Source organism: Callorhinchus milii, unplaced genomic scaffold (assembly GCF_018977255.1).
Source record: "Callorhinchus milii isolate IMCB2004 unplaced genomic scaffold, IMCB_Cmil_1.0 Scaffold3, whole genome shotgun sequence".
NCBI classification, from domain to species: Eukaryota; Metazoa; Chordata; class Chondrichthyes; order Chimaeriformes; family Callorhinchidae; genus Callorhinchus; species Callorhinchus milii.
In genome coordinates, this window is record NW_024704744.1 from 74,064,028 (window position 1) to 74,083,346 (window position 19,319).

At 41.3% G+C, this 19,319-nt stretch overlaps 1 protein-coding gene across 1 annotated transcript in view; it reads right to left on the bottom strand.

Moving 5' to 3' along the window:
• Positions 1-19,296, bottom strand: part of cfap61 (cilia and flagella associated protein 61) — a 44,555-nt gene extending 25,259 nt beyond the window's left edge. Inside the window, exons 1-13 of the mRNA XM_042333696.1 lie at positions 19,191-19,296; positions 17,056-17,211; positions 16,257-16,407; positions 13,878-13,954; positions 12,268-12,335; positions 12,017-12,143; positions 10,968-11,100; positions 10,491-10,644; positions 5,615-5,658; positions 2,735-2,892; positions 1,907-1,946; positions 897-1,036; positions 314-440 (exon numbers count right to left, since the gene is read on the bottom strand). Of these exons, the coding sequence (XP_042189630.1) occupies positions 314-440; positions 897-1,036; positions 1,907-1,946; positions 2,735-2,892; positions 5,615-5,658; positions 10,491-10,644; positions 10,968-11,100; positions 12,017-12,143; positions 12,268-12,335; positions 13,878-13,954; positions 16,257-16,407; positions 17,056-17,204 (1,368 nt within the window). The 5' untranslated portion in view covers positions 17,205-17,211; positions 19,191-19,296. The remainder of the gene's footprint in view (positions 1-313; positions 441-896; positions 1,037-1,906; positions 1,947-2,734; positions 2,893-5,614; positions 5,659-10,490; positions 10,645-10,967; positions 11,101-12,016; positions 12,144-12,267; positions 12,336-13,877; positions 13,955-16,256; positions 16,408-17,055; positions 17,212-19,190) is intronic.
• Positions 19,297-19,319: the final 23 nt, after the last annotated feature.

The window sequence follows — 19,319 nt, forward strand, 5'->3', positions numbered from 1 at the left end:
GTAAGTTGAAGTGGTTTTAAGAATTTGAGTGGAAAGGAAGAGGCAAAAAAATTCTAATTCTGGAATTAAATCTGATTTTGTTCAAAGTTCAGTTAAAGGAAGGCTCAGCGAATTTACATCTGAAGGCCTTGCCTACTGAAATGGCCCATTACAGTGAATTTGAAAGGAGTTGAAAGGAGTTGAAAAGTGCATTGATGTCTGCTGTTCTTTAATTGCTAGATTCCACCAAATACAGCAACATGTTAATTAATAGATTAATTCAGCTCCAATATCTTATTTTCAGCAGCATATTACAAATTGATTCAATACTTACAAAATCTCTACGAGCATTAATATAATGTTTTAAGTTATCTATAATGTTCTCATGAAGATGAAGGGGGCGAACAAGGTTCTCAACACCTTGAACATCAGTGGATAATGCTGACCGTACCAGAAAACATCTGGGAAGGAAACAGAAAATAAATTTCAAAGGTACAGTAGTTGCTGTTTACAGTTTTATAAAAGTCTGTAAAAAGATAATATACTATCATTAATATCATAAATCCACTTCTCCTTATAAATAACAATGGTTTAACAATTTAAAACTTCATGGCAAATATCTTCATTTTTTTTTCAAGAGTCCTCTGATGGCCTCTAGAAATGTTAATGAGTTGGTGGAAATTCCCCAATCCACGTTAATATGCTCCTCACAATTCCATGGGCCACTATCTTTTGGACTAATGACTCAGTTAACTACTTATTCTTGTGCTTACCTTGTGGGAATATCTTTGTTTGTCACCGTTTTAGAATGTCATCAAACTGTAGCATTGGGCCATGAAAACCTGGTATTTTTAAAACTAAAGTTTCACAGCAGTCTTAAAGGATTAAAACATAATGTGGTTTTAAGAACTGCTTACTTTAGCAAGCTATTGCGGTGAGCGATGTAGAGCTCGTGAGGCAATGTGGTGTTGCTGTAGGGTGTAATTCGGACAAACTCCTTCAACAGAGGGAATTCTGGTACCACGTGAGGTACAGTGATTACGCAATAGTCTCTATCCTGTAATCATTTGTAGCAAAACAATACAATATTAGGGAATATCATAAAACATAATAGCAATGTTTAAAACAAGGGGGGAAAATCTGTTTTATTTCTTTAGTTTCCATAAAAGATACAGCATGACCCAATCAAACTGAAAATTAAACTATATTCAATACTAAGTATAAAATTCTTAAGCATAATTGTCGAAGGAACTATTTTTAAGCTACTACTTAAAGCACTTAATGTTGCTCAGAGCATTGGCAGAAGCATAGTTTAGATTGCATACCAAATGGTTACAATTGTTGGTTACAAAATTGGTGGTTATTTGTACCGTATATTCCATTACTTTGCAAAGTATTTTGAAGTGTAGTGTCTATAAAAATGGAGTAATATCAATGTATAAAAAACTTTCTTAAATTGACATTGCAACAAAATTTATTTTCATACGTAACTATAGGGCATAGGTTTAATGTAGAATAGCAAAGGGAGAAGAAGTTAGGAGAATTTGTAGAAGGTTGTTAGGATATTGAATGGTCTACTTAGCACTAAACAGATAGTTATTTCAGAGAACCAGGTAAAATGGCCTGAATTACTTCCTTCTGTGCTGTAAATGTCTATGGTACTTTGATTCTAATGATATGGTCATCATATAAAATATTAATTCGCCAGCTTGTTATAGAATCTGGCACACCAATAACTATATATATTATTGACTGTATAAACTACCCGAGATTCAATCTAGTATCTTAGAAAGCCATCATCCATATATTTTTACAGTTCATCCCTGTCACACACTCTTGACTCACCTGTTATCTATATTGTACCATTAGATGCACTACCATTTTAATGCTAATACAGTCTTAGAAGGATTATTTAGGATGAACTTACCGGATAAAGATCAAAAATGTAGGGCAAGAAGTCTTGAGACCTGTGAACAAAGAGGTGATACAGCATAAGAGAGAATTTTGTGCTCTATTTTATAGAATAATTCAAAATAATCTGAAAATTTATTAGCAAGTAATACACAACAACAACAACAAGATTCCATTTATAGAGCGCCTTTCACGTCAGGAGGACGTCCCAAGGCGCTGGACAGTTGGGTCAGGACCCGAGCAGGGGGGAAATGGTCAGGGTGAGGGGAGGGAAGGGAGGGAGCGAGGAGGGGGTAGAGAGTCGAGAGGGGAGCTGAAGGCACGGTCAAAGAGAAAGGTCTTGAGACCAGCCTTGAAGGAGGAAAGGGAGGAAGCAAGGCAAAGGCAAAGGGGATGGAGTTCCAGAGCCTAGGGGCTGAGGGGCTGAAGGCCCGGCCGCCGATGGTAGGGCGGTTGGGGCAGGGGATGTGGAGCAGACCGGAGCCAGAGGAACGGAGGGGAGGGTACGGGCAGGTAGGTAGGGGGATAGTAGGTCGGAGAGGTAGGAGGGAGCAAGACCGTGAATGGCCTTGTAGGTGAGGATGAGGATCTTGAATTCAAATCTTGAATTAGGAGTGCTAGAACCTAATGTTGAATATTTTGGATCATCAATGCCAAGGAAAGGAAATGCTCTGATTGTCATCTCTGCACACGTCTTCTAATTTTGTAGGTTTTGAAAATGTCTTCTAATTTTGTAAATAGTTATCAGTCAAGAGCAATTTGGGACTCACTGCAGCATCATTTTATTGAGTTACAGACATAAACTACTGCACATAAAAATAATTGATATTGTGATAGAATTTACCTTGATTCGTACTCATCATTAATACAGAATAGTTGTATGCAGAAAACATTTGGAGGTTGTGCAACCTCTGTAGTAATGACGCTCTGCGTGATGGTTTCTGTACTCTCTTCGGTCACTTGGCCTTCAATATCTGGCATACTCTGTTTGGATAAATGCTCCTGAAGCAAGGACAGGCAAGAGAGCACAAATCATGTTTAATTTACCTTTTAATTATCTTTGAACCCTCATTCCCAGAATATATTATAATTTCATGCTACATTGTTTAAGTATGGTCCATAGGGTTTGTAATAATCTAATGAGAATCCGAACGTGTGTGTTAGAATTTACACTTTTTGTATAATGTTAGAATCATAATAGATATTGCGAATGGGTTAACTTTTAAGTTAAGTGGGGGGGGGGGGCAACTGGACTGAAACTCATGAGTTTCCCAGGATCACGTGAGTGTCTCAAGGATAAGATGTGTACTACTGCCCTGCAAGTACACAAGATAATGGACTGTCTCAAGGACAGTGTGTTTGTGTGTGTGAGGCACGTACACTCCATGAGATGTTCACTTGAACCCAGCATGATTTTGGCCAGGTGACCTAATGTCTGCACCATGATTGGATGGACACAAGCTTAAGACACCGTGCCAGACCAAGATCGGCGCCCAGGACAGTACCTACCGTGGATGGAAGACTGAGAGCTAGAAGGCAGAGGTAGACGACGACGAGGAGGGATTACGCGGTACTATTGTTCTGTTAGTGAATCTATTGGTTGTGCTTACTTTCCCATGCCCATCGGGAACGTGGATGGATCCTGGAGTTTAATAAACACTACTCTGGTTGCAAACAGTGGTTGTGTTTGATTGGAACTCGAAAAAAAGTTTTTTCCTTAACAATCCTCGTCTACTTCTGGTGCAGACATTAGGTAACCTGGCCAAAATCATGCTGGGTTCAAGTGAACATCTGATGGAGCATACGTGCCTCACACACACAAACACACTGTCCTTGAGACAGTCCGTTATCTTGTGTACTTGCAGGGCAGTAGTACACATCTTATCCTTGAGACACTCACGTGATCCTGGGAAACTCATGAGTTTCAGTCCAGTTGCCCCCCCACAGTTAACTTAAAAGTTAACCCGTTCGCAACATCTATTATGATTTTAACATTATACAAAAAGTGTAAATTCTAACATGTGGAAGGATTATAAAAAAGTAATGGTTTCTAGTCGAAACAGAACCATGAATACCTCACTAAAAAATAATAAAGACCAGTATGGCCCTCTTTAGACAACATCAATTACAAAATAATTATCTCATTGCTAAAAATTATCCTTTGTTCACGTCATCAAGGAATTTTCTTTTCTAAAGAATTAAGAAAAAAAATATTTTTAGTGTCTGGTATATGAGAGACCCAATTATGTGAAGTTTGATTTAAAAAATTATTCCCCCTGAAAGTGGGCAAGCTATGAATTCTGTCCAACTCTGATTGTAATGGTAATTTACAAATGTACAACAAAAAACAAAAATGCCAAATTCAAACCCCAAACATGCGTAGTGGGTTAGTTTAATTTTGGATGACTGTCATCATCTTTATTTTTTTGTGCAGGTCTTATTAGCACTTTTCAACACCAACAACAACAACTTGCATTTATACAGCATCCTTTGTGCAGGATGGCATCTTGGAGCACTTCAGTCTTTCTCCACCCTGATCATTCCAAGTCTGATAAAGAGTTACAATCAAATCAGGTTTTAATTAAGAATATTCTATTCAAAGTTCTCAGGCCTTGAAGAGCTATGAATGGACTACAGAGAAACAAGCCCAGCTTGATTTACATACACTGTACGTAGACGTCAGTCTGGTGCAGTGGTAGCCCTCTCGCCTCTGAGTCAGAAAGGTGTGGGTTCAAGCCCCACATCACGACTTGAAATCACTAAGATCAGCTTAGTCTAAGCTGACCTTCTAATGCAGTGCGGGTGGGTGTTACATTGTTGGAGGTGCCATCCTTCGGATGAGATGTTAAACTGAGGTCTCATCTACCTGATCAGGTGGATATTAAAGATCTCATGGCACTGTTCAAAAAGAGAAGGGAGTTTCTCCTGATGTTCTGGCCAACAATCCCCCAAAATAAAATTGGTCACTCACTCCATGGCTGTTTGTAGGACACTACTGTGCTCCGGCTGCTGCATTTCGCCCACAAAATACACAGTCAATCCAATTTATATTATATCATGTGAAGCGCTTTGAGATGCCATGATAAGGTGCTATATCAATGCAAGGATTATTATTATTATACTATGCAAGCGCAAATGCCATGAGCTGTATCGATCAGGAAAGCCATTATCCAGGCCATAGAGAATGTGGATTTCCCACATGTTTGCTGACAAATATTATTTTAAGGTAAAAATATAAAAAGTTAAAAAGCAGTTGTTGTATCAGCTATGAATGAAAAAAAATTGCCCCACTCTCTATTAAAAATCTGGCAGCTGAGTCCATTCTGAAAAGGCTTGGGGAGAAACCATCCCAAAATGAGAAGAGTGATCAGTCAAGCTTGTCATTAAGGACAGTTTCCAATGAATAAAACATTCCTTAATTATTCTCAGTTATAATTAAGGAACGGAATGTGTTTAAGATTACTTTAATTTTGACTCCTAAATTATTTGGGACGTAAGTGGACTTGATTTTCTCCCAGTACACAAGTTGTCTTTACAGAATGGCTTTGCATCCTTAATAGGTGCCACCTTGGTAAAATTAATGTATTATGTTCTACTTCCAAATTTGATCGTCTTTGACAATAAATTGGTTTCTGATCTGACACAATCTCAATCAGCCTGAGTGATATATTTTTTTATTTGAATGAAGATACCTGTTGCTTTTCAATGTTTTGAAGTGACATACCTTGCTGAATTCAAGTGACGTACTTTGCTCAGTTGATTCTTTACCTGTTCAAACAAAGGCAAGCATTTCAGTTTTTCAGCAATTTTGATTTCGAATGAGTCTGAATCATACCTTATATTTTTGTTCAATAAGCCCTGTTTTTAAATTTGATTTAGCTTTCATCTCTTTCTGATTTTCCCCATTCAGAATGCCATTAATTTCAAAAGATCACCAGGCAGATGACTACACTAACATCTATGCTGTATCATTGATACAGTACCTCCTTTATTTAGAGACAAACCTGAAGAGATGCAAAATTTCACCCAGTTACACATTTTGTCTAAAAATTTAAGATTGTGCAGAAATTCTGAAAAAAATCTTGTTTTTTCACATTTCTTTTAAAAAAACAATTCCACATTAAAAATGAACTTAAGAATTTTCCACAATTAAATATGACTTCTGAGTAATTCCCGTTAGAGAATCAGGGAATTTTGCAACACTGTTGCTTTCCCTTTTGCCATATTTAATCCAACTCCATGTCTCACTGTTGATATCACTGACAACTTGGAAATTAATGTTTTGCATTGTCCTTTATCAGAGTTTTATTTTGATGTCTCGTAGGTATACTCACATGAAATTTCAGTCTTAGCCTGCAAGACAGTTTTGTTTTCAAATTTAGACTTAATTTGGAATTTGGTTTTCCAGAGACTGTCCGTCTACAGCCATACTCTGCATATTACAGTATAATAATAATAATCCTTGCATTTGATACAGCGCTTTTCACGTCTTCTAGACGTCCCAAAGCGCTTCACAGAATATACTGTAAAGTGAATTGACAATATTTGTGGGCGAACGCGGCAGCTAATTGCGCACAGCAATGTCCCACAAACAGTCGTAGATTGAAAATTACCAATTTTATTATTGTTTTTTTGTTTTGGAGGGATTATTATTAGGCGTGTGGAGTAAGGAAACTTGCCCAAGGTTTCGCCCTCTGCCTGGAATTGAACTCAGGTCTCTCGCTTGCAAAGCGAGTGCTCTAACCACTGAGCTACAGAACTCCACAAAGTATAGTACATCTACTCAGTGAAGTATAAGGAATGCTGCAGGAGCACTCCATTACAAGATCTCAAAAGAAGATTGGACGAAGACAACTCTTTAGCCTATTTTATCTCATCCTTCCAGAACTACCTTCCCATTACAGCATCAAGCTGTTTCTCAATTAGGACCAGTGTCCTGATCCCTACCATTCCAATATAGCTGCATATTGCCCTCTCTGTAAGATCAACTAGGACTGGAAAATTCCAGAGTTGATTATTTTTCAGCTTCCTTGATATGGAGAGCAAAGGAACTAACCTGCTTTCTTACTGAGGCTAGTACATCTCTTTTTCCACCTGCAGCTTTTATTCCCTTGTGTTTTCCTACAGTATTCATCCTTTGCAACCTGTTGTGCTTCTTTCCCACTCCCCAGCAATATTAAAAAGATAGATTTGATTAACATTAAGATTTTTTCCCTCAAGCTGCATTTTAACTTACAGCTTTGGTGAATGAGAAAACAGCTTAAACTTAGGTGATTTTGACCAATTAGAATCCAACCTTGATGGAAAAAGAGTGATTTTTCCAATTTAGTTAATTTTCTCTACTGGTATTGGTTTACTCTCCCAACTATTCCCCAGGGAAGAGTGGGCAGATAACTTGCTCCCAACTTTCTTAAAATTCCATGAAATGGTAAGACATGGGATATTGCATATTATTTTCTTCCTTCAGTTGAACATCACCAAGACCGAGGCTCTCCTGATTGGCTCCTGTCAGCGCCTCCACACCTCAGCCGTTGACAGCATCACCATCCAAGGATACACACTCCACCTTAGTATGTCAGTCCAGAACCTTGGCATCTTATTTGACTTTCAACTATCCTTTCTACCCCACATCCATGCCATGACACGCTCTGCCTTCCCCTAACTCCACAACATTGCCCAGCTCCGCCACTGTCTCACAACGCAGGCGGCCGAAATCCCCATACACGGATTCATAACATCCAGGCTTGACTAGGCAAACTCTCTGCTTGTCAGCCTTCCCAACTACTCCCTCCATAGGCTGCAGATCATCCGGAACTCTGCAGTCCATGTCCTCTCCAGCACCAGGCTCTGTGATCCTATCACCTCCATCCTCGCCCGACACCACTGGCTTCCTGTCACACAGAGGATACAGTTCAAGATCCAGGTCCTCATGTTCAAAGCCCTCAATGGCCTTCTTCCCAGTACCTCTGCAACCTCCTAACCCCCTACCAACTGGTTCCTCCGCTCAGCAGGCTTTGGCCTGCTTCACATCCCCCGCCTTGCCTGCCCCACAATTGGCAGGCGGGCCTTCAACCACTCTGACCCCACCCTCTGGAACTCCATCCGCAGTCCCTCCGCTTCACCCCCTCCCTTGCCTCCTTCAAGACCCATCTCAAGACCTTCCTCTTCGATCATGCCCTGAATCACTCTCCTTCCCCCGCACTGCCTTCCACCCTCCCGATCCTGACACCAAGTACGGGTCCAGAAAACTGACTGGGGGCGTCCTCCTGACGTGAAAGGCACCATACAAATGTAATATTGTTGTTGTTCTTTCCCATTTCTAATTTTTCACTTTTACTTTCCTCCTTGACATGTTCTTCGGATTGGGAACCTATCTGTAAATAACATACTCCACTAATAAAAGAAAAATCAGCTGAAGAACTGCAATGAAGTATCCTGGAAGCAGCTCGGGATCAGCCTCAGCCAAAGAACAGTGTTAGGGTAATAATAATAATAATAATAATAATCCTTGCATTTGATATAGCGCTTTTCACGTCGGGAGGACGTCCCAAAGCGCTTCACAGAATATACTGTAAAGTGAATTGACTGTATATTTGTGGGCGAACGCGGCAGCCAATTGCGCACAGGGTAGCGCCAACACAGTGCAGGACAAAAAAATCAAACTGAAAATAGGAAAGAAAATAATCCCACATGTAAAGCCGTGAATTGCTTTTACCAATCGGCAATAAAACTGACCCCAATTGATGAGATGTCTAGTGATATGTTGAAGCAAATTGTATTTTCTATCTCCGTCATTAAGCATTTTTCATTAGTACTGGATGAAAGTTGTGATTCTATTGACACAGCACACACAGCTCAATGTTTTTGTTAGGTGTATCGATGAAAATTTTTGATATAATTGAGAAATTTCTTTGTTTCAACTATGGGACGGATATTTTTGAAGAATTAAAAAAATGTATTGAAGACAATAAACTTGACTGGTCCAAATTAGAGAGCATTTGTACAGACAGGGCCGTCTGCTATGACTGGAAAGAGGAATGGTTGTGTTGGTTTGTTGGCAAAATTTTTGGAATGCAAGTTATTCAAGTACCATTATTTATCAGGAGGCCCTTTGCGCCAAAGACTTCTCTTGGAGTTATCTTGTGTTCTTGATCTTGTGGTGTGTTGCGTAAACAAAATTTGTGAGTATGCATTAAAGCGCTGTGAATTTCGTAACTTCTTTGATGAAGACACAAATGAGGAAGGGGAGTTACATTGCAATGTTTGTTGGCTGTCACAGGGGAAGGCTCTTGAAAGATTTTGGAATTTAAAAGAAAAAGTGCTTACGTTTTTAGAGAAGGGAGAAGTTCTTGAAGTCTGCAAGTTCCTTCAAGATAAAGACTGGTTCAGTGACCTTGTTTTCCTTACAGACATTTCCAGTCATCTTAACATCCTCAATGCATGCTTGCAAGGAGAGGATTGCCCTTTTCCAACTCTGTTTAATTTAATTTCAGCTTTCAAGGCCAACCGCAACCTTTTTTTGAATGTTTTGTCTTGAAAAAAACTGGATCACTTTGTTCACTTACAATGGTTTAAAAGTGACAGTAACGTCATCATTAATTTCAAAAAATATCAGAACCCATTTCTCCATTAATTAATTCCTTTGATGGCCGTTTTCAGGAATTTAAAGACAAAGACAATATAGCACTTTTAACCAACCCTTTCCCTCTTTCAGATACAGAGGTTGAACATTATCCAGCAGAAATGCAGTTAGAAATTTTGGAACTTAAAAATGATTCAGATCTATATAGCAAATTCAAAGAACTGTGTGCTTCTCCAGTAAGCCAGGACTTGAAGTAGTTTGGGAAATTGGTCCCTAAGAGTGATTTTCCTAAATTGCATGACCATGCTCTGTGATATGTGTGCAGATATGATCAACCTACACCTGTGAACGGTCCTTTTCCGCCATAAAAAAAATGTTCCAAACTAACAGATGATCACCTTAATAATCTTCTTCTAGTAGCGTGCTCAAAACTGAATCCACATATTGAAGATATCATGAACGAAAAACAAATTCAGAAGCCTCATTAAGTAACTTGTTTGATATTTTATTGTGAATTTCTTAATGAATGCGTTTTTCTTTTCCAGTAATATTTTTATTTTATTTTTAATTTTACTATGCATTTTTAGTGGCACGGCAATATGTCTTGGGCTCAAAATGTGGCACACCTTAGCAAAAGATTGGCTACACCGATCTAGACTAATCCAATTAGCTGCTGTGTTCACCCATAAAATCCTCCAATATGGTGGTGGTAGAGTGATACATCACAAGAGATACCAATCTTCGCACAAGACATTAAACTAAGGTACCATCTACCAGTTCAATGGACTTTAAAGATCCCATGGCTTTCTTCAAAGAAAGTCCTGGCCAACAATCATCCCCAAATAAAAATTGGTCATTCACTTCATGACTGTTTGTGGGACATTGCTGTGTACCAATTAACTGCCCATAGAATGCAGAATCACTAAACTTTATAGTAAATCCTGTGAAGAATTTCTATATGTCTTCTTGATGTGAAAGGTGCAATATGAAACGTATGGATTATTAATAATTAACATACCTGATATGGCATCTGGTTCCAGACTTGCCACTGACTCAACCTTACGTGGGACTTTGGCGAAATTATGAAATGGGCGCAAATCGAAGCACTGAACTAGAAGGTTCACATTCACATCACTGCACACACTTACAAACCCAACTGCAGAGCTTTTTACCTGAATTAGGAGTTTTAAAACATAATATTAGCATTGTTTCCATTTGTGCCTATCCTAATTTGATCAAATTTAACTAACTATATTGTTTGGCTTAATATCACACATCAGAAATTAACTTTAGAACGATGCATCCCTCAATGCATTCCAAACAGTATGACATAAGCCTATCCCATAAACCCATATTATTGAAGTCATGCATTTATTTTGGCTGTAGACCAAGAAAGTTGCCACCTATCCATCTACAGCATTGATTAATGTAAAATTTCTCAGTATTCCACAAAAGACTGAAACACAAATATCTTTTCAGAAAGCCAAGCACTGACCTCACAGACAGCAGCATGATTATGGTCATCTTGAGCTTCTATTAGCTCTGCCAGGAAGAAATCACCATAGGTAAGTCGCAGTGTGTCACTATGCTTGATGAATATTGAGTTGAGTTCATCATGATCCTCTATCCTGTTGAGCCAAGAAACTTATTTCAAATGCAACTCTTGCAAGGTTATACAATTACACTTTGAGATGACAACTAGGTTGAAGACAAGGTGGGCAAAACAGCTGTGGAACTGGAGAAGATAGTCTTATAGACAATTGATAGGGTTTGCGGCCAGGCTGATTGCTGGCAAATGAAGTTCAATGCAGAATCAATGTAAGGTGTTGCACATTGGAAAAGGAAGCATTTATTGGACGAAATGTGCGAAAGGCAAACTTTATGTCCGAACTTTGCAAGCAATCATAAACAAGGCAATCGGGATGATGAGTTACATTGCTAATCATTTGAATTCAAATCTTCATGCTCAAGGGAAACTGTGCTCTGATCAGGTCAGGATTGAAGAACTGAATACAATTCTGGGGTTGGGGGGGGGACTCTGAAATATAAGGGGGCAAGCCCAGATTGTAGGGCAGTGCAGTTTGTCTAGAAATACAGCAATTTTGGTGAACTGCTTTGTGATGTTTCAACATTATGTGCACAATTGGCTGCTGCGTTTCACCCACAAAACATAGAATCCATTCACTTTACCGTATATTCTGTAAAGTACTTTGAAGGATCTAGAAGACGTGATAAGGCACTATATCAAATGCAAGGATTATTATTATAGGTAAATACATAGGAAAATATGGCTTCCGACAAGGAAAGGGTGCAATGCCATATGAATATGACAAAAAAAGACATGTTGTTTGACTTATTTCAACTTAAGGCTAATGAACAGTTTGAAAACTCCAACCACCAATAATTTTGGAACATTATAGGCTTGCAATATTGTCAGTTGATTGATTTTGAACCCCAATATGTAGCTCTCTAGTAGCATCAGTCCCAGAAACAAGGTTACAAATAAATCCCTAGATGGGATGTTTCAGAAAAGTGATTCATTACCTGGCCTTACGGATATATAGTACTGGAACATGATCCTGTCGATAACACATGTAAGATGCATGATCAACGATACCTGGTTCACTCTTATATAGTGCCATCGGAGCGAAGATGTAAGATAAAGAAGGGTCTGAGATAGAATCAGACAGATATAATTAATCACTAGATTTATTTGATTGACTCATTTTTCAAACAATACAACATTAAAAAGTGAAATTAAAGATAAGGGTTTTAACAATTCAGATTGTTTTTACCTGGAAAGACATTCTTTCCAGTATTAAGAATTATGTGGTGCAGTTCTCGGACCACATTAAAGACTGTCCTGTAAAATACAAGAATTAGTTACATAGAGTTATATAGAGTGATATGGCACGGAGCCCAACAAGTCTGTGCAGTGAATATACTGCACATGAGTCCCCAATCCTCCTATTTCAATCTCCTACTCCTTTATATATCAATAAGTGGAAATAGAAATAACAATCAGAAACACAAGAAACCTTTTTGAAATTAATCAATGTACAGAGTTAAAAAATGTCATTTTGCAGTTCAGCAGTGTAGAGAATGATCAGAAAACTGAAAACATAGGTTTTTTTTCTCCTCAAAGCATACAAACAACAATAAAATTAGATTTGTACAGCACCTTTCATGTCGGGAGGATATCTCAAGGCACTGGACAATCTGTGTTTGGGATCTGAGCTGGGGGTCAGGATCGGCGAGGGTGGGGGCAGGGCGGGAAGGAGGATAACCAAAGGCACATTCGAAGAGGAGGGACTTGAGACGGGTCTTGAAGGAGGCAAGGGAGGGGGCGAGGCAGAGAAACTGTGGGATGGAGTTCCAGAGGGTGGGGGCAGAGTGGCTGAAGACCCACCTGCCAATGGTGGGGCGGGTGAAGCGGGGAACATGAAGCAGGCCAGAGCTCGCTGAGCGGAGAGAGCGGGCAGGTTGGTCAGGAGGTTGTAAAGGTAGGGGGAAGAAGGCCATGGTGGGCTGTAAAAGTGAGGACCAGGTTCTTGAACTGTACCTTCTGTGTGATGAGAAACCTGTGGAGTCGGGCAAGAGAGGGAGTGATAGGATCGCGGAGCCTGGTGCGGGAGAAGACACGTGCTACAGAGTTCTGAATGATCTGCAGCCTATGGAGGGAGGAGTTGGGGAGGCTGACAAGCAGGGAGTTTGCGTAGTCGAGTCTGGATGTTATGAATGCATGGATGAGGGTCTCGGCGGCCTGCAGTGTGAGACAGTGGCAGAGCCGAGTGATGTTGGGGTGGGTGGACAAAGGTGGAGCGGGCCCTGGCATGGATGTGAGGTATGAAGGACAGTTGACAGTCGAACAGGACGCCGAGGTTCTGTACTGGCTCCGTGAGATGTAGAGTGCATCCATTGGCCTGAGGTATGGAAGCGCCGATGGGAGCCAAGCAGGAGGGCCACGGTCTTGCTGACATTCAACTGCAGGAGGTTAGCTCTTGTCCAGGACTTGATGTCCGATAGGCATTCTGTGAATACAGCAGTGACCCTGGAATCGAGGGTGGAAGCAGATAGGTAGAGTTTGGTGCCATCCGCATACATATAGAAATTGATCCCATGTCTCCGGATGATGTCACCAAGGGGGAGCATGTAGATATTGAAAAGGAGAGGGACAAGGACAGAGCCCTGAGGGTGACGTTGCAGGGGCTGGAGGAGAAGCCATCAGTGGCAACAAAGTGAAGACAGTGAGAGAGTAGGATTTGAACCAGGCAAGGGCTGTAGCTGGAACTGGAAGCATAGGAAATGGTTTCCTTGTGTGTGAGGCACCCAGCTAACTAAAAATCAAAATGTGTATGAGGTATAATCCATTATCTAGAGTTAAAAAACACTGTAATCAATCTACCTGATAATTTCTTTGATGCAACCAATTGGGTAATGTGAATTTGTCACAAACAGGTGCAGGAAAAGTGTGTTCATTGCCTGTTAAACATTAAAAAATATAGAGAATGTAAGCATACATCAGCTACAGAAGACAATATTTCATGAAACAGTACAATTTTGTTTGTTTTATGTTAAAATTGTACTTTTCTACAATTTTACAATTGGCTGCCGTGTTTCACCCACAAAATAAACAGTTACTACACTTTACAGTATATCCTGAGAAGCGCCTTGAGGCATCTCAACGATGTGATAAGGCACTGTATCAAATGCAAAGATTATTATTATTATTATTTTCCTTTATATTTGCACTCTTCATGTATTTGAGCGTTTAAGATAATTTTGTTGTAAAATTTAAGATCGGGTAGAATAGTGGAAAATTCTTCAATTCAGTCTTAATTTGGAAAAGAGTTTTCCATTTTTTTCAGATTAAGATTGAATTTAACAATTTTCCACAATTGAAGGCAAAACGGTCTTACAAGTTAAGTCTTAGATAAAAAAATATTTTTAGATTGCCACAATCACTAAATAATAATAATGCTAATCCATACATTTGAGATAATGCCTTCCATATTGGAAGCATATCCCAAAGAGCTTCACAGGATATATTGTAAAGTGTGTTTTATGAGCAAATGTGGCAGCCAATTGTACACACAACAACAATAAATTGCATTTATATTGCACCTTTTACTTCGGGAGGACATCACTAAGCACTGACAGCGATGTCCCACAATCAGCCATGAAGTGAGTGATCAATTTTATTTGGGTGATTGTTAACCAGGACACGGGGAGAAACTCCTTTCTCTTTTTGAATAGTACTGTGGCATCTTTAACATCCACCTGAATATGCAGACAGGGCAGGGCCTTGGTTTAACATCTCATCCAAAGAACAGCAGCTCCAAGAATGCAGCAAATCACCAGAATTGAAGTGTCGGCCTAGATTGCAAATTCCAAATCGCAACATTGATAATTATAACCTACATTGTTGGTTTTATATAGGTTTGATGTGATACTTATCACTGTGTGATAACTCACACCAGTGCTAATTATTATCAAGAAATAATTTGTACCTGTTTGGTGTTTATTAATAAATGCAGCTCATATTTTCTCCTGCACCTGACTCTGAATTATCTTGTTTTCATCAGGTTCTATCTAGTACCATTGTATATCAATTTCAAGATCCTCGTCCTATCATTAAAAAATGTTCATGTTCCTGTCCCTTCCTAACTTTGTAATGTCCTCTGGGCTTATTATTATTAATAATTGTAATAATAATAAGGATCTGAGAAGTGAAAAAGAAGCTTGCATAATATCAACACAAGTACAAGCTATTACTACCCGTTATTATGAAAATAAGATTTTGAAGAAAAGCCCTAATCTGAAATGCTGAATACGCCATCAAGCACTAGAAACAGTAGACTACATATTGTCATCATATCCAGCCCTATGGTGTCATCAGAGTACCTGAATCGACATAACAATGTAGTTAAATGTATCCACTGGATGATCTGTAAACACTTTGATATTGACATAAGTACCAACTGTTAGGAACATCAACCAGCAAAAGTGACATCAAAAGGTAACATCACAATAATCTGGGACACACAAGTGCACACAACCATAATCTGTAATAAACCAGATATAATCATAAAAAACAACTGGATTGTACACTTAGTATTATTGATGTGGCCATTCCAAGTGACTACAATGTACAAAATAAGGAACTGAGAAGATCAGGAAGTCTTTTGACCTACAAATTGAATGCAGATGCAAAAGGCAGGACAAGACAAGCATAATTTCTATAATCATTGGTGCAACTGGTACTGTTACTAAGACAATTCAGAAATATCTTAACTAGATACCCTGTGCACAAAATGTCCATCTCCTGTGTAAAGTAGTTATTTTGGGAAGTTCAAATATACCAAGAAAATTGACATCAATTCAAGTGTAACATGGTAGTATTATTGCTCTGGGTGGCCCATCGCTGAAAACCACTTTGAAACTAGCACTACAGAGTAATCTAAACTGTAATAACATAATAATACTGATACAAATAATTATTGATTTAATATAGCACCTTTCATGTCAGGAAGGTGTCTCAAAGCATCCCAGTCGCCCAGTCAAACTACCCCAGTCAAATGCCTCAATCTATGAACTGTAAATCCCATGTCCAGAGGCCCAGCTTCATGGACATCACCATTGGGAGGTCTAACTCCATCACATGAAAGAAACATTTGCTGTGATAAATGTTGAATATACCGGTAGATTGAAGAAAATGTGTCCCAATATAGCGTGTAATATCCAGCATTTGGAGACATTTAAATCAATTCAAATTTCAACTCACCGTACACTTTCCAGATTGACTGTATCTTCGGATCCAGGTTTCCCACTGACTTTGGTCCACCCCTTTTACATTTGGATAATCTAAGAAGGTAGCCTGAGCCAGAACTTCCTTCTTCTCATTCTCTATGGTAACTGCTAGATTTGCCTTCTCACTAAAAATATTTAAAAAATCATCCATTATAGATTTCAAGATGTACATTATTGCCAAGTAACAATTAATTGTTGATACTAATTTGTATTGCTCGCTAGTCGTATCAATCTTAGCAGAGAGGATATCATTGGCAAATCACTACTCATAGATGAAAACCATAAACACACAATAGATCAAGGATGGCTATCGATGATCATTAACAGATACAATATGTTGGATTGATTATGAGCTGAGCGTCAAATTATACCGCTGTTAACTTCAACTTGTTGTTGTGGGATAGTATTGAATTTGGCTGATTAGGATAACTCCCAATCAGTACGAGAAGCAGTTCAGACGACAATCTGCAGGATTTCCTGTGGAAATATTCAATGGTGAGTCCAAATTCTATAAAAACCCAAACAGCATTACCTTGCAGGGAGGAGAGAAAAGTAAAATTAAAACATAAACATCTACCTGGTAAAAAAAATCTCCATTTTATACAATATGGAGGAGTACATAATATTGAAAGTGTCCACACAGTTATATTGCAGCTGTTATTAAAGCAAATTACCGAGTGAGTGATATTATAGTGGATAATAATTCCATGCCCAAATAAAAGAAAGCTTGTTCTTCAGAAATGTTACTGACCAAGCATTATACTGATACTTACAGCAAATGGATAACATTAATGTTTCCAAATATGTTTTTTGTTGTTGTGTCCATCATTTTCATAATCTCTTGAACATCTTTTGATTCAGACCGCCTCGCATTTATAATTATTGGCGATATTTTCGATGTAGATGTATTATGCCTTGACATTATGGCTCTGCAAATGAAAAGATATACCGTACAATCATGGAGGTGAAAGACAAGAGCATTTCACAAGGCCATTTTTGTTGAAGGGCTTATCATGCTCCAGATGGTTATTAAAGAAAAACAACTGAACCCAAAACGGGCCCGTCCCGCCAGCTCCTCCACCTGGGCTAACTACAGTGCAACTCTGATTACTCCACACCCCAAGGGAAATAGCTTAAAAGAAGACTTATCAGAATTGGCTAGTTATTCCAAAGTACAGTATCCCCAGAGTACAATGTACTCAAATAATAATAATCCTTGCATTTGATATAGCGCTTTTCACTTCTTCGAGACATCGCAAGGCTCTTCACAGAATATACTGTAAAGTGAATTGACTTGCGTATTTTGTGGGCGAGACGCGGCAGCCAATTGTGCACAGCAGCGGCCCAAACAGTCGAGGATTGAAGTGACCAATTTATTATTTTAAGGGATTTATTACCAACGGAAAAGCGATTGATTAACAAAGTAGCGCTAGGTAAACAGAGGCAAAAAAACACCTTTTTTTTACAACAACAAAATTACATTTGTATAGCACCTTTCACGCTAGGGCAGGGGGTGAAGCGGGGAGATCGAGAGCACGGTCGAAGAGGAGGGTCTTGAGGGGGGGGCTTGAACGTGGCGAGGGAGGGGGCGAGACGAGGGAGTGCCAGAGGGCGGGTGCAGAGTGGCGGAAGGCCCGCCCGCCGATAGTGGGGCGAGCGAGGCGGGGCAAGTGAAGCAGGTCGGAGCCCCGCCGAGCGGAACAGGATGGTTAGGGGGTTAGGAGGTCGCAGAGATGGGGTGGGGCGGGGGTGGGGGGGGCGAGACAAGACCGTGGAGGGCTTTGAAGGTGAGGACCGGGATCTTGAACTGTATCCTCGGTGTGACGGGAAGCCGGTGGAGTCGGGGCGAGGATGGGGCTGATCAGAGTCAGGGAGTCCCGGTGCGGGAGGAGGACACGGGCTGCAGAGTTCTGGGTGGTCTTACAGTCTTGTTCTTCACCTGTTCACTTTCGACTCGTTTCTTCTCCTTTTGGTGTGTGTGGGGGTGTGTGGGGGGTGTGTGGGGGGGGGTGTGGGGGGGTGTGTGTGCGTGTGGGGGGGTGTGTGGGGGGGTGTGTGGGGGGTGTGTGGGGGGGGTGTGGGGGGGGGGTGTGGGGGGGTGTGGGGGGTGTGTGGGGGGGGTGTGGGGGGGGTGTGGGGGGGGGTGTAGGGGGTGTGTGTGTGGGGGGTGTGGGGGGGGGTGTGTGGGGGGGGTGTGGGGGGGTGTGTGGGGGCGTGTGTGGGGGTGTGGGGGGGGTGTGGGGGGGGTGTGTGGGGGTGTGTGTGGGGGGGTGTGTGGGTGTGGGGGGTGTGTGTGTGAGGGGGGGTGTGGGTGTGTGTGGGGGTGTGGGTGTATGTGTGGGTGTGTGGGTGTGGGCGGGTGTGTGTGGCTGTGTGTGGGGGGGGGTGTGTGGGGGTGTGTGTGGGGGGTGTGTGTGGGGGGGGTGTGGGGGGGGGTGTGGGGGGGGTGTGTGGGGGTGTGTGTGGGGGGGTGTGTGGGTGTGGGGGGTGTGTGTGTGAGGGGGGGTGGGGGTGTGTGTGGGGATGTGGGGTATGTGTGGGTGTGTGTGTGGGGGTGTGTGTGGGGGTGTGTGTGTGGGGGGGTGTGTGGGTGTGGGGGGTGTGTGTGTGAGGGGGGGGTGTGGGTGTGGGTGTGTGAGGGCGGGTGTGGGTGTGTGGGGGTGTGTGTGGGGATGTGGGGTATGTGTGGGTGTGTGTGTGGGGTATGTGTGGGTGTGTGTGTGGGGGTGTGTGTGTGGGGGGGGGGGGGGTGGGGGGTGGGGGTGTGTGGGGATGTGGGGTGTGGGGGTGGGGGGTGTGTGAGGGGGGTGTGAGGGTGTGTGTGTGTGTGTGGGGTGTGTGAGGGGTGTGTGTGTGTGTGGTGTGTGTGTGGGGGGTATGTGGGTGTGGGGGGGGGCGGTTGACTCACTGACACACGAAGCCACCAGAGGGAAAGAACAGCAGTCGCTCTCCTCCTCCGGGGCAGGAAATCACCGGCAACAAACCGCCGCTCCCATGGCAACCGGGCAACACCCAACCGCGCATGCTCGAGCCGGCG